The sequence below is a fragment of the Ovis canadensis genome, chromosome 18 (assembly GCF_042477335.2).
Source record: "Ovis canadensis isolate MfBH-ARS-UI-01 breed Bighorn chromosome 18, ARS-UI_OviCan_v2, whole genome shotgun sequence".
In the NCBI taxonomy this organism is placed as follows: Eukaryota; Metazoa; Chordata; class Mammalia; order Artiodactyla; family Bovidae; genus Ovis; species Ovis canadensis.
The window spans coordinates 46,216,021-46,231,685 of record NC_091262.1 but is presented as its reverse complement, the minus strand read 5'-3'; the positions used below and the strand labels follow the sequence as shown (position 1 = coordinate 46,231,685).

The window sequence follows — 15,665 nt, the reverse complement described above, 5'->3', positions numbered from 1 at the left end:
TGTAGACAACTGGACACATGTTCTGAGAGAACAGAAGTGAAGAAAAAGGCTGGAGACGTTTCAGGAGGCATCAGTTCATGGAAATACTGGGAAGGGTTAGCTATTTCTCCAGAAAGACACTGAGAAGAAAAGCCACGATAGAACTCTGTTGGAACAATATTTTAAGATCAAGTGTTACACGAGCTGAGTAAGACTAAGGAAGGTATGAAGAGATCTAAGAGAGAAGACAGAAAACTGTTACAGAGGCCAAGGTGAGAAGACTTTTGAGAAGGGGTTTTACACAAGCAAAGTTGCAGATGTCACATAAGATAGGCTAAAAAGTATCAGCTAAATTTGAAGATTGAAGGAGTTCAACTGTACTCCCTGTACTTGAAGGAAGTACAGTTTTAGTAGAGTTACGGGAATAAAAACCAGATTACAGTGGGCTGAGAAATGAATGAAAGCAGATGCAGACTGTTCTGGAAAGGAAAGAAATTTTATTTTTCTGATCCTTTCCAGAAAAAATAGAAGATTTAAACTAGAAGGTTCCTACATTTTTGAGGTTCTTTGAAAAATGGTAAATAAGAGAAGTTATTAACTCAATGCTAATCATGTTCTCTGAAAAAGAGTTGCCATCAGAGATTCAGTTTGATCTTGGCAGCTTTGTTTTCCAAATATTTCAATCATTTTGGATAGTGTATGATGTCTTTTTCTTTCACTGTCATTCTTCATTTTAACTGTGCCATCAGATTTTAAGTTACTAACTCTTGCACATTCTTATTTTAGTAAAATAGGAAAACTAGGTTTGGGAACAAGTACCCACTCTGAGTGCCTTGACTGAAATGAACAGGAATCAGAGGGAGTGGTCAAAAGTGTCAAATGCTTAGAGATGACAAGTTGAATACAGACTGGAAAAAAAAAGGCTCTTTAGTTCCAATGAATGAACTGTCCAAGCTCTTAGTCTTATCTGGAAAAAAACAAAACTTTCTTGATTCCACTTCATTTTTCTCCCTTCCTTTATGGAACTGTTTATACAGAAGCTCCCGACCCAGGGGTGATATGTTCCAAGATCCCCAGTGGATGAGCAGATAGTACTGAACCCTGTTTTCTGTTCATGTCCTCCACCCACAAATTCAATGCCTTTCTTAACTAAGCATTTGTCATGCACTGTGGCCACAACTCTTGCAGTCTGATACTTGATAGCAAAAATGGCACAAATTTCTTTTTCCTTCTTCACAATTTCACAGAAGATTCATTCTTAACACAGATGTCAGATCTCAGCATATTATTATTTTTTTTCTTTCCTTATTAATAAGTCAAGAACTCTCACCTTTTCACTTAAAGAAAGCACATTACGGCTTCTCTTTGGCATATCTGAATTGACAGCACCACTACTTTTGCTCTTTGGAGCCATTATTAAGTAAAATAAATGTTACTTGAACATAAGCACTGAGATACTGTGACAGTCAATCTGATAACAGAGGCAACCACCAAGTGACTAACAGGTGGGATATACCAGACAAAGTGATGATTCACGTCCCAGGCAGGACACAGGTGGGACAGTGTGAGATTTTATCATACTATTCAGAATAGTGGGCACTTTGAAACTTACGAACTGTTTATTTCTAAAATTTTCCATTTAGTATTTTCCAACTGTGGCTGATCGTGGTAGGTAACAGAACCCATGGAAAGTGAAACCATGGATGAGGGGCACTTATTGACTTTTAGTAGTTTGTATTGGGAAGAACTGTTTATAGTTATTAACTTTAATTTGTCTTGCTTCATTCTATCTTAAACCCAACCCAAAGGAGATAAATGTTTACAACTCTTGTCAAGATCACCAATGACCTCCATGCTAAATCCAATGTCACTTCTCAGACCTCATCTTACCTGATCTTCCAGAAGTATTTGACACAGTTCATCTCTTCCTTTCCCTTGAAGTACATTTTTTACCTGCTTCCCAGGACCCTGCACATCCCTGGTTTTTCTGATACCTTTTTAGGTACCCCCTTGAGTCTTCTTTGCTGACTCTTCCTCTTCTCCCTGACTTGTAAATGCTGGAATATCCCCAAGTTCAAGTGTCAGGTCTCTTCTCTTTTCTCCCTACACAGTGCTCGTTCGTCTGATGATCTCAACCAGTTACACAGCCTTATGTGTCAGCTGTAATATGCTGATCAACTCCAAAGTTTCTTTTTTCAAGCTAGATAGCCTGTAACTTTAGAGCTCTGTGTCAAGCTGCCTATCTGGCATCTCTGCTTGGATATCTAATAAGCATCTCAATTTAAAAATCTCCAAAACCAATCTAACATTCCCTCCTCCACTTGCTCAGTGTGTGCCATCTAATGTAATGGCAATTTTATCCCTTCAGGTTGCTTAAGCCAAAATTTTGGAGCTTGTCTTTGACTGCTTTTTTCTCCTTTCTCACATATCATCTGTTTCTTTCAGGCAAATCCTGTTTGGTTTATCTTCAAAATATATCAAGAATTCTATACTTTTCACCACTCCCCATTCCTATAATCCTTGAAACCCACTCTAATGAGGTTTTTTCCCCTACTACTCTGCCAAAAATACTGCTGTCACTAGTGAAGTCCTTTGAGTCATCTCTCGAGTTATTTTAGAACCCAAACTGGTCTCCTGCTTCAGTCCCTGCTCCCTTCGCTCTTTTCTCTATATATCAGCCACAGGGATACTATTTAAAAATGTCAGATCACATCATTTTGTGCAAAACCTCCTCACACTTTCACACCTCACTCAGAGGGACAGTTAAAGTGATTACTCTGACCCACAGGCTCCTACAGGATCTAGTCCCTTGCTACTCAAAGTACTGGCCTCACAGCAGTAGCACTGGTATCATCTGGGAACGTAACAGGATGTAGAATCTCTGGTCTTAACTCAGACTTTCTGACTCAGTATTTGCATTTTAATAAGATGTCTAGGCAATTCATAAGTGCATTAAAGTTTGAGAAACACACTGATGAAGCCTATTACGCTTCCTCCTGGTATACTCTGCTCCAGTCATACTGGCCTCTCAGCTATTCCTAAAAGGAAAAAACACTCCTACCTCAAGGCTTTCCCACTCACTGCTTCCCTCTGCCTAGAATAATCTTTGCCTATAATGCAGGTAGTTACTTTATTTTCTTCAGGTTTTTATTCGAGTCACTTGTAAAACCTTTCTGGGCCATCTTATCTAAAATGGCACCCCAAGCCCTTCCTGTTCCCCTTCCCGACTTTATTTTTTAATCCATAGTTCTTATCAGTGTACTATGCAGCTTACTTTATACTTTCTATTGTCTGACTTCCCCAGTAGAACAGGGGTTAGAATTTTTGTAATTTTTGTATGTTTTGGTTATTCTGCTTAATACTTAGTACCTAGAATGGTGCCTGGCACACACAGCAGACACTCAGAACATTTTTACTGTACAAACTGGATTCAGCACGTAGGCAGCTTTTAGCAAAGTCTTGGAGAACAGTTTCATCTGAATAGAGTCAGATGGCAGATATTAATGAGTAAAGAATGTCAGGGAAGGAAACAGAATTATAAAGAGTAGTCTATTTTTAAAGAGCTCTAAAGGATTTTAAAATAATTCATCTTAGGGATTAGCTAGCACTTCAATCTATTAGTGAATAAATTTCTTCCTTGGCAAATAATGTCTAAATAGAAAAGATAAACATTCAAGTGGAACAGAGATTGTCAATGGAAGAGGGACTATTGCTATTAGCCCTTTTCTATATTTCTTCATATATGTGCCCAAAAATACCAAAGAAAGGAGTTGGGGTGTTGGGGGCAGTGTGTGCTGGGAGGAAGAGAAGTAAGCTAGAGCTCCTCAGTTCAGTTCAGTTCAGTCGCTCAGTCATGTCCGACTCTTTACAACCCTATGAATCGCAGCACGCCAGGCCTCCCTGTCCATCACCAACTCCCGGAGTTCACTCAGACTCACGTCCATTGAGTCGGTGATGCCATCCAGCCATCTCATCCTCTGTCGTCTCCTTCTCCTCCTGCCCCTAATCCCTCCCAGCATCAGAGTCTTTTCCAATGAATCAGTTCTTTGTATGAGGTGGCCAAAGTACTGGAGTTTCAGCTTTAGCACCATTCCTTCCAAAGAAATCCCAGGGTTGATCTCCTCCACAATGGACTGGTTGGATCTCCTTGCAGTCCAAGGGACTCTCAAGAGTCTTCTCCAACACCACAGTTCAAAAGCATCAATTCTTCGGCGCTCAGCTTTCTTCACAGTCCAACTCTCACATCCATACACGACCACTGGAAAAACCATAGCCTTGACTAGACGGACCTTTGTTGGCAAAGTAATGTTTCTGCTTTTGAATACGCTATCTAGGTCGGTCATAACTTTCTTTCCAAGGTGTAAGTGTCTTTTAATTTCATGGCTGCAGTCACCAGCTGCAGTGATTTTGGAGCCCCCAAAAATAAAGTCTGACACTGTTTCCCCATCTATTTGCCATGAAGCGATGGGACCAGATGCCATGATCTTTGTTTTCTGAATGTTGAGCTTTAAGCCAATATCTGAGGTTATTGATATTTCTCACGGCAATCTTGATTCCAGCTTGTGCTTCTTCCAGCCCAGCATTTCTCATGATGTACTCTGCATAGAAGTTAAATAAGCAGGGTGACAATATACAGCCTTGATGTACTCCTTTTCCTATTTGGAACCAGCCTGTTGTTCCATGTCCAGTTCTAACTGTTGCTTCCTGACCTGCATACAAATTTCTTAAGAGGCAGGTCAGGTGGTCTGGTATTCCCATCTCTTTCAGAATTTTCCACAGTTTTGCTAGAGCTCCTAGGCATTCTGAATAAAGGAACCATAACTAAAAATCTGATCTTAAAAAATCTGATGTTTGGGGAAAAAATTATTTTAATATTTGTGGCAGTTCAGACAGAAAATGAATTTGCTTTTCGCAGCTAGCCCTGTGGCAGGTATTTCCTTAATGGTGATCATGTAGCCAGGAGTCCTGTTTCCTAGATCCCACAGTACTGCTGTTCCAGTTCACAGGAACCAGCATTGCAAATGATGGCTGAATGCAGATATCAAAGCAGTTTACAATAGCTCCCATTCTCTTGGCAAAGCATAACAAACGTACCTTCTATTTTTATGATATAAGACGACCTCTTTAGCACCTTATGCATTATCAGAATCTGTTTTGAAGCCTAGGCAAAGGCCCAGTGTCCCAAAGCAGCTGCTTACCCAGTTGAAGCCAGATCATTACTCTCCTTGGAGCCATCTTCATCTGCAAAAAGGGGAGGCAGAGTGGAACTAGTCATCAAGGTTTCCATCTCTCTGGAAGGAAGAGAGAATTAAAAAAAAAAAAAAGGCTTAATTATTTCCAGTTCAAGTTGCACATATTTAAGAGCCAGCCCTCCTTAACCTTTATCACATCAGTAGCAGAAGAGAAACTGACCTAAATATTTTCTTGACTTGGACACATCAATTTAAACTTTATGGTTAATGGGCTTTTAACCCTGATCTTACCAACTGACCAGGGTAAAATCATATTTTAAAAATCAGGACACAGTTTGGAAAATTCCTTTTTGTTCATTCAGAATATCTTCAAAACTATTCTGTATTTGCTGTAAAAATCATTAAGCAGAGTAAACTCAGAAGCACTGCAACCCTGAGCAAGCTATTCAACCTCTTTGAGATACAATTTCACCATCTTAGACACAGACCAAATTGCTGACTTAACCCACAGGGTTATTGTGAAGGATTAAACTGAAAGTGCTTCATAAATAGAGAAAGGCTAAGATGGTAAGTGCTTTGAGTATTATTATACAAAGAAAGGTATTGTTATTACAACATTATGAGTTCTCAGTCCCAGATGAATCATCCTTAGATTAAATGGTGACAAACTGAGCCTTCCAAAAGGAAATAATGCAAAGGAAGTGGAGGATGGAAGGCATACTGATGTGGTTCAAAATTAAAGAAACCACACTTCCAGGTCAGAAATATGCTCCACATCACCATGATGGCCAGCAGTGGAAACAGCATGCACCTGGACACAGGAAATAACTAAGCTTAACTGAAGAAAGCAAATAAATCACAAGAATTTGAGGTTATTGGACTGAAAGGATAAAAGGACAAAGTGACAAATAGAATAATTTCATTTAGCGTATCGCTACAAAGAAAGATTTTTCCCTTTCAAGGCTTAACACCAAGGGTTTCACCCCACAGAGCTAAAAGCAGAAGCCTCCCATCCACCGTGAAAGTGATATTCAAACAAAACATTCAACAGTGACCCCAAACATCAGACACTTAAGTGGAACTGCAGGCCACTCAAGAAAAAAAAAGTGCCTTAATCAACTGGGAGAACGAGAAGCCAGTTATGAACACGCACTCAGGAGTTCCCACTCAGGAGCTCCCTCGGCAGTTCTGTCGGGTGCCGCTGCTAAGGAGCCCTAGTGAGACAGCAGCTGTGAGGGAAGCACAGGGCCCCCGGCAGAGCGAGGCGTGAAGAAAATGCTGACGACTCCGATGCCATATCCCGAAGCTCAGTATAATAATTTACTTCCAAAATGATAACACTGATGATTTATTTCTTATTCTTACTTATTTTCTTGTTTTCATTTCTTTGTTACTTAGCAGACCAAATTCCATAAATAGCTTAATGTGAAAAAAATGCATCTCTGTATATTCACCACTCATTATAGTGTGGGTAGAGCATGGAAGGCAGAGAGGAACTTCCCACTCAACCACAGAGTAAGGAGTTTGTTCCATGTGCAGGGATCTTGCTAACGCATTTCAATTCCTTCAAGAGAAGGGGGCTTACAAGGGGCTCTAACAAATAGTGCACAGTTCCATTCACTCTAGGATAATCTTGACACAAGTGTGCTTATGTTTTAATTCACATTATGCACAGACTAGATGAGAACCCAGGCTTTAAGGGCTGTTAACATCACCTTATACCAATATTCATTTTACCAAAAGAAAATTAATCAATTAGATGCCATACAGCCTAATTATAAACCACAAACAAACATTCAAATAACCAGGTATATATCCACAAACCTCAAAAGAGCTCATTTAACTGGCTTCTTTCTAAAAGTCTCCTTAGAAGTAAAGGACTTCTCAAGAGCCTCAAGATTTAGCATTTGAAGCTCTTGACATCCCATCTAAACCTAAGAAGAAGATATATTATCTGGTGGGGGACAAATGAAGTTTTTTTTTTTTTTTAATGAGGATCATTTTAAAAGTCATTATTGAATTTGTTACACTACTGCTTCTGTTTTATGTTTTGGTTTGGTTTTTTAGTCGAGAGGCATTTGGGATCCTAGCCTGACCAGGGGTCAAACCCACATCCCCTGCATTGTCTTAATCACCGGACTGCCAGGGAAGTCCCTGAGGTGTCTTTTCATTCACTATGCCAACGTGATCCTCTTAGAATGTTTCCCAGATATCTTCGGTCATTTTTGAAATATGGGGAGGCAGCTGGACAACACAAGCTTAACAACACATAAACAGACCATATAAACAAAGGAAGTTCAGAGAACACATTTCTTGTTGTTGTTGCTTTTTTCCTCCCTCTTAAGTGTGTTTTACTCAACCCATATGGTTTCAGATATAGTTTCTCTAGTGTTATTGAATAGTCAGGTCCCTAAGAAATGAGTGAGTAATAAAGTGGGTGGAAGGTTAAGGGGCCAAAATCAACAAAAGAAGGAAATGAGGAAAAAGTCCAGTGAAACTCAAAGGCCTCTAAACTAGTCCAGTAAGTTGGAAAATAAAATGATTCCTGAGAATTGGCTGAGATCCTGTAAGAATCTGCTTTTATATGGTCCATGAGGGGGTGATTCAAACTGAATCACAGTTACCAAGCCACTGATGGCCAAAAGCCCTTCAGTGTAGCATCTGTGCCTGATAACGCCCCAGTACAGGGGTCGTAGTTAACTCGGAAATTCTATGCAAAGCACTTAAGCTGTGTAATGAATACTGCTCTGGAAGGGGAAAGAAGAGAAATACGCACAAAGGCAAAGCAATATACAAGTTTGGTTTTCCACTTCATTTTATAGAAACAAGTATATCATGCAGATGTTTTCTTGCAGAAGGGATTCACCCACAGAAGGATTCCACCTGGAGGCTTCAAAAATAGTATTACCTTGGGGCTGACACTTCAACTGTGGCTTTGGAAACGAAAAAATGCCTTCTAGTACTAATACTAATACTCACTGAAAAAAAAAAAGCCTGATGTATAAAACAGAGTGCCAATTTAAGATATTTGAATAGCAATTACAAAAACTGTAACACAAATTACATTAAGCCACATGTCTTTGGTCAATATAGGGCCAGAATAAAGGAACTCAGGCAGAGCTTAAGAAGTGTTCTTCAACTAAGCTTTTTCTACTAATAGTAGCCTTTCCCAACAAAAGAATGATCTCACCAATGAGACTACATTATTCTGAATATGCTGGACAATGCTGGAAGGAGAATTTGTACTTGTGTTTTCTGGAGTTGGCTCTTTGCAAGTGCCCTTTCCCTACTTCACATATGTTAATCCCACTTCATCAAGCCCTCTCATGGAGACACATCATACTCCTTCCCTACCACACCAGCCCCAACTGTACACACGTCAGAGTTGAGAGGTGGAATTCTGCCCTCACTTCCCCATACTACAACCCTTATGTAAAAGGTCTAGTTCCTTTAAAAGTCATGTTACTTGGCTATATCAGTTTCTGATCATTACCTCCTGTCATTTCAGTTCTACAATGTGCATGAGCATGCACGCTCAATTGGGTCTGGTTCTTTGCGATGTCATGGACTGTAGCCCACCAGGCTCCTCTGTCCATGGAATTCTCCAGAATTCTCCAGAATTCTCCAGAATTCTCAAGAATACTGGAGTGGGTAGCCATTCCCTTCTCCAGAGGATCTTCCTAACCCAGGGATGGCAGGTGGATTTTTTGCCACTTCGCCACCTGGGAAGCCGCATTCTACTCAACTGACCTTTAACCTCACAAACCTCTATTTGTCGACTCTTAATTTTCCCTACTCTGTGTAGCTTAGATTCTATAGCTTCACTTCAATTTTTTTTTTTTTTTTTGCCAACACTCTCAATTCCTTTGCCATGTTATTCTTCTATACCCTAGATATAGATCAACTCTGAGTTTTACCAAAGAGATCACACCAGGCTATCCTAAAGGAAATCAAACCTGAATATTCATTGGAAGGAATATTCCTTCCAATATTCCTTCTGAAGGAAGGAATGCTGAAGCTTTGGCCATCTGATGTGAAGAGCTGACTCACCAGAAAAGACCCTGGAGAGACTGGAAAAGATGCTGGGAAAGACTGAAGGCAAAGGAGAAGGGGGTGGCAGAGGATGAGATGGTTAGATAGTATTATCGACTCAACGGACATGAATTTGAGCAAACTCTGGTAGTAGTGGAGGACAGAGGAGCCTGGCATGCTACAGTCCATGCAGTCACAAAGAGTCAGACACGACTTAGCAACTGAAAAACAGCAACATTCAAGCAACATACATTACATCCTTGTAACTTAATTTATACCTAGTAGTTTGTATCTCTTAGTCCCCTCAGCCTATTTTAGCCCTTCCACTTATTTTAGCCCTTCCCACCCATTCCTCTCCTCTGCTAACACTAGTTTGTTATCAGTAACTGTCAGTCTATTTCTGTTTTGTTATATTCATTTATTTAAAAAATTCCTCATATCAGTGAAAACAAACAGTATTTGTCTTTCTCTGTCTTATTTTATTAAGCATAACACCCTCCAGGTCCATCCATATTGTTGCAAATGGCAATTTTTTTTTAAAATACTGAGTAATATTCCTTTGTATACATACCATATCTTCTTTATCCATTCACTTTTTGATGAACATTTAGGATGCTTCCATATCCTGGCTATTGTAAACATTGCTGCTATGAATGTTGGGGTGCATATATTTTTTCAAATAGTGTTTTTGTTTTCTTTAAATATGTATGGTAGTTCTGTTTTTAGTTTTTGAGAAACCTGTATTACTGTTTTCTATAGTGACTATACCAATTTACATTCCCACCAACAGTGGTCTAGGGTTCTCTCTTCTCCACATCCTTGTCAACATAATATTTCTTGCCTTTCTGACAAAGGTGAGATGATATCTCATTGTGGTTTTGATTTGCAGTACCCTGATGACCAGTGATGTTGAGCATCTTTTCAATGTGCCTGTTGGCCATCTGTACGTCTTCTCTGGAAAAATGCTTATTTAGGTTCTCTGTTCATTTTAAAATTTGGCTTTTTTTTTTTTTAATTGAGTTGTATGAGTTCTTTATATATTTTGGATATTAACCCCTTATCAAACATATCATCTCCAGATATCTTCTTCCATTTATTTAGTAGGTTGCCTTCTGTTTTGTTGATGGTTTTCTTTCCTGTGCAAATGCTTTTAAGCTTGATTAGGTTCCACTTGTTGATTTTTTGTTTCCTACTTTTGTTTCCCTTGCATGAGGAGACAGATTCAAAAAAACATCACTAAGACCAATGTCAAAGAGTTCACTGCCTATGTTTTCTTCTAGGAGTTTTATAGTTTCAGGTCTTATATTTAGGTCTTTAATTCATTTGAGTTTATTTTTGTACACATTGTGAAAGAATGTTCTAATTTCATTCTTTTACATGTAGCTATCCAGTTTACTGAAGAGCCTGTCTTTCCCCCATTATATATTCTTGCCTCCCTTGTCACAGACTAATTGTCCATATGTGTGTGGGTTTATCTGTGGGCTCTCTATTTTGTTCCATTGATCTATGTGTCTGCTTCTGTGCCAGTACCATATTGCTTTGATTACTGAAGTTTTGTAGTATAGTCTGAAGTCAAATAGCATGATCCTCCAGCTTTGTTCTTTTTTCTCAAGACTGCTTTGGCTGTTCAGGATCTTTTGTGGTTCAATATAAATTTTAGAATTATTTGTTCTAGTTCTGTTACAAATGTCATCAGTATTTTGATAGGAATTGCATTAAATCTGTAGACTGTTTTGGGTAGTATGGTCATTTTAACAATCCCTGGTGGCTCAGTGGGTAAAGAGTTTGCCTGCAATACAGGAGATCCAGGTTCAGTCCCTGGGAGGGGGAAGATCCCCTGGAGAAGGAAATGGCAACCCACTCCAGTGTTCTTGCCTGGAGAACCCCAGGGAAGGGGTGTGAACCCTTGTGGGCTGCTGTCTATGGGGTCGCACAGAGTCAGACACAACTGAAGCGACTTAGCAGCAGCAGCAGCAGCAGTTTCCTTTATAAACATTTTACAGTTTTAAGAATATGAGTCTTTCACCTCCTTGATTAAATTTATTCCTAGATATTTTATTCTTTTTGATGTCATTATGAATAGCAATTCTTTTCGACTTCTCTTTCTGAAGTTTATGACTGTTAATTGCTCAGTCATGTCTGACTCTTTGCAACCCCATGGGCTATAGCCTGGCAGGCTCCTCTGTCCATAGAATTCTCCAGGTAAGAATACTGGAATGGGTTGCCATTCATTTAGCCACAGGATCTTCCTGATCCAGGGATCGAACCTGGGTCTCCCACATTGCAGGCAGCTTCTTTACTGTCTGAACCACCAGTGGAGAGAAACACAATAGATTTTGGTATATTAATACTGTATCCTGCACTTAACTGAATTCACTTATTAGTTCTAATGTGTTTTTTTTTGGTGGGGTTGTTAGGGTTTTCTATATATCGTATCATGTCATCGGACAGTTTTACTTCTTCTTTTACAGTTTGGATGTCTTTTCTTTTTCTTGTCTGATTGCTGTGGCTAGGGCTTCCAATATAAGTTAATTAGAAATGGCCAGAGTGGGCCTCCTTGTCTGTTCCTGATCTTAGAGGAAAAGCTTTCAACATTTCACCACTGAATATGATACTAGCTGTGGGTTTGTCATAAACGGCTTTTATTATGTTGAGGTATGTTCCCTCCATACCCACTTTGTTTAGAGTTCTTATCATGAATTTTAAATGAGATTTTGAGATGATCATGTGATCTTCATCCTTCATTTTGTTAATATGGGGAAACATACTGATTGGTTTGTAAACTGAACCATCTCTACATTCTTAGAATAAATCTCACTTGATCATGATGTATGGTCATTTCTACATACTGTTAAACTCAGTTTGCTAATATTTTTGTTGAGGATTTTACCATCCATGTTCATCAGGAATATTGGCCTGTAACTTTCTTTTTTGCAATATCTCTGTCTGGCTTGGGTATCAGGGCAATGCTGGCCTTGTAGAATGAGTTTGAGAGTATTCCCTCCTTTTTAATTTTCTGGAACAGTTTGAGATGGACAGACATTAACTCTTCTTTAGATGTTTTATAGAATTCCCCTGTGATGCCATCTGGTCTTGGACTTTTATTTGTTGAGTTTTCAATTATTGATTCAATTTCAGTACCAGAAATCAGTCTGTTCAGATTTTCTACTTCTTCCTGATTCAGTCTTAGAATCTAGCTATTTCTTCGAGGTTGTCCAGTTTGTCACTGTATTCATTGTATTGTTTGCAGTATTCTCCTATGGCAGTTTGTATTTCTATAATATCAGTTGTAATTTTTCCTTTTTCAGTTCTAATTTTGCTGATTTGGGGCCCCTCTTTTCCTTCCTTAATGAGTCTGGCTAAAGGTTTATCAATTGTATCTTTTCAAAAAGCCAGATCATAGTTTCACTGATCTTTTCTCTCTTCTTTTCCTGGTATTTTTACTGTGATTTTTCTTATTTCCTTCCTTCTGCTCACTTTGGGTTTTGTTCTTCAGTTTCTAATTCTTCTAGATGGAGAGTTAGGTTGTTTGTTTGAGATTTTTCTTATTTCTTGAGGTAGGCCTTGAATTGCTATAAACATCTCTCTTAGAAATGCTTTTGCTGAGTCCCATAGATTTTGGAAAGTTGTATTTCTATTTTCATTTGTCTCAAGGTATTTTTGAATTTCTTCTTTGATTTCTTCATTGACTAATTGTTTTTTTAGTAGCATGTTGTTTAGTCTCCTCCTACACAGAGGATCAGCATCACTAAGACCCATGTTGTTCAAGGTTCAATTGTATATTAAATTTAATTGCTTTTCTATATACTAGCAATGTATAAGTTGAAACTTGAAATTAAAAACACACTACAATTTATATTAGCATCCTCCCAAATGAAGTACTTATGCATAAATCTTACAAAATATTTTACAAGACCTCTATATGGAAAACTATAAAACTCAGATGAAAGATATCAAAGGAGGACTAAATAAATGGAAAAATCCATGTTCATGATAGGAAGACTCAAAATGGTAAAGATGTCAGTTCTTCCCAGCTTGAGCTACAGATTAGTCAATCCCAATACAAATCCCAGCAAGTAATTTTGTGAATAAAAATAAAATGATTCTAAAGTTTATATGGAGAGGCAAAAGACTCAGAATAGCCAAGTCAATATTGAAGTAGAACAACAAAGTTGAAGGACTGACCACTCAACTTCAAGACTTCCTATTAAGCTACAATAATCAAGACAGTGTGTACTGGTGAAAGACAAGACAAATTACTGAAACAGAATAGAAATCTTAGAAATAAATGTATATAGTCAACTGATCTTTGACAAAAGAGCAAAGGCAAAACAATGAAATAAAGATAGTATTTTCAATAAATGGTGCTGGAACAAGGGACATCCATGTACAAACCTCCCCCCACAAAACAACAACAACAAAACTTGACACAGACCTTATACCTTTTGCAAGTATTAACTTTAAATGAATCAAAATGCAAAACTATAAAATGAAAAACCTTTGCTCCGTGAAAGACAATGTCAAAAGAATGAGAAGACAAGCCATAGACTTTAGGAAGTTTATCTATTTGCAGAAGATAACATCTGATAAAGAAATTTATCCAAAATATACAAAAAACTCTTAAAACTCAACAATAAGGAAAGGAGCACTCAAGTAAAATATAAACAAAAGATCTGAACAGACTCCTCACCAGTGCCTATGTACAGATGGCAAGTAGCATATGAAAAGATATTTAATATCGTATGTCAGTAGGGAATTGAAAATGAAAATGAGATACCACTACACATCTATAGAACAGTTAAAATCCAAAACACTGTCAAACACCAGATACTGGCCAGGATATGGAACAACAGGAGCTCTAATTCATTGCTGGTGGAAATGAATGCAAAATGGTACAGCCACTTTGGAAAACCATTTGGTAGTTTCTTACAAAACTACTCATACTCTTACTGGCCAATGTGTTCCTTGGTATTGACCTAAAGGAGTTAAAAACTTATTCCATACAAAAAAACTTGCATGTGGGTGTTTATAGCAGCTTTATTCATAATGTCAAAATTTGGACACCACCAAGATATCCTTCAGTAGGTAGGTTGATAAACTGTGGTACACCTAGATAATGGAATATTATTCAGTGCCAAAAGGAAATGTTACCACTAAGGCAAGAAAGGACATGGAGAAAACTTAAATGCATAATACAAAGTTAAAGAAGTCAATATGAAAAGGCTACATAGTGTATCATTCCAATCACACTACATTCTGGATAAGGTAAAACTAGGAAGACAGTAAAAAGGATGAGTGGTTGGGAGGGGTTGGAGGGAGGCAGGAGTGAAAAAGCAGAACACAGAGGAGTTTTAGGGCTGTGAAACTATTCTACATGTTAGAATGATAGATGTGTGTCATACCTTTGTCAAATCCCATAGAAGGTACAACATCATGAGTGAAACCTAAACTATGGAGTTGGGTAATGATTATGTGTCAATGCAGGCTGTTATTAACTGTAACTGACTGGAACTGGCTGTTACTGAATGTAACACAGGTACTACTCTGGTAGGGGATGTTGAGAGTGGGCAAAGTTGTACACATATGGGGACATGGAGTATATGGGAACTCTGTACTTTCTGCTTAATTTTGCTGTGAACCTAAAACTGCTCTAAAAGATAACGTTCATTAATTTAAAAATGAATTTAATTACACAGTTTATTGTAAGATAGCCTTGAGGCTGAGGAATAAACACAACTGATTTCTATATGCACACAGTTAGTTTATCTGGGGCAAGTGAAAGAATGAAGGCTTACTACGAAACCATCTGCCAGCTGTGAACATTTAGCTAAGAACACTCAGCAGGCTGTGGGCATTAATCAATATGTTTTACAGAGGGAATAAGAACACTGGCTAATCCCACCAGGCAGTTAACTGGGGTTCAGTTAAGTGAAATTCAGTTAAGAACTCGCTCACTGTAGGTTTTGATGTGGGAGATGAGGGGGCAAAAGATAAGGTCAGGTAATTTGGGAGTAATTAAATACTTACTTTTGGGGGGTGGGTAGGTTGGGGGATATAATTAGAGTTTGAGGCTCAGGGTTGTTAAATAACTAATAAGTACATACAGGCGTGTGTTTGGCTGGGTACTGGATGGAGTGGGAAGAAAATGTGGCTCTCTATTCCTAGAATCTTGAGTCCAGGCTCTTATAACTATGACTATCATTAATTTCTTAAAAAAGGTAGTAGGCTACTCTAGGAACTAAATAATAGAGAAACCATTCACTCAACAAGTATTCATTCATTGAACAATTTTTTTTTTTTTTTTTTTGTATCTAACATTCTAGGCACTTTATATGTGCTGGGGATACAGCAGTAGGCAAAACAGGCAAAAATTCCCACCCTTACAGAGCTTAGTATAGTGGAACACAGACAAAAACCAAGATAAAGTAAAATGAAAAATGTTACATAGTGATAAGTACAAAG

At 38.3% G+C, this 15,665-nt stretch overlaps 1 protein-coding gene across 11 annotated transcripts in view; it reads right to left on the bottom strand.

Annotated features, from left to right (window-relative positions):
* Nucleotides 1–15,665, bottom strand: part of HMG20A (high mobility group 20A) — a 100,697-nt gene that overhangs the window by 47,015 nt on the left and 38,017 nt on the right. For all 11 annotated transcript variants that reach the window (XR_011250454.1, XR_011250455.1, XM_069560159.1 and 8 more), the window contains one exon: nucleotides 5,178–5,270. Coding sequence is in view for 9 of the 11 variants with exons in the window: in XM_069560159.1 (XP_069416260.1) it covers nucleotides 5,178–5,266 (89 nt within the window). In the remaining 2 variants the exon portion in view is untranslated. The remainder of the gene's footprint in view (nucleotides 1–5,177; nucleotides 5,271–15,665) is intronic.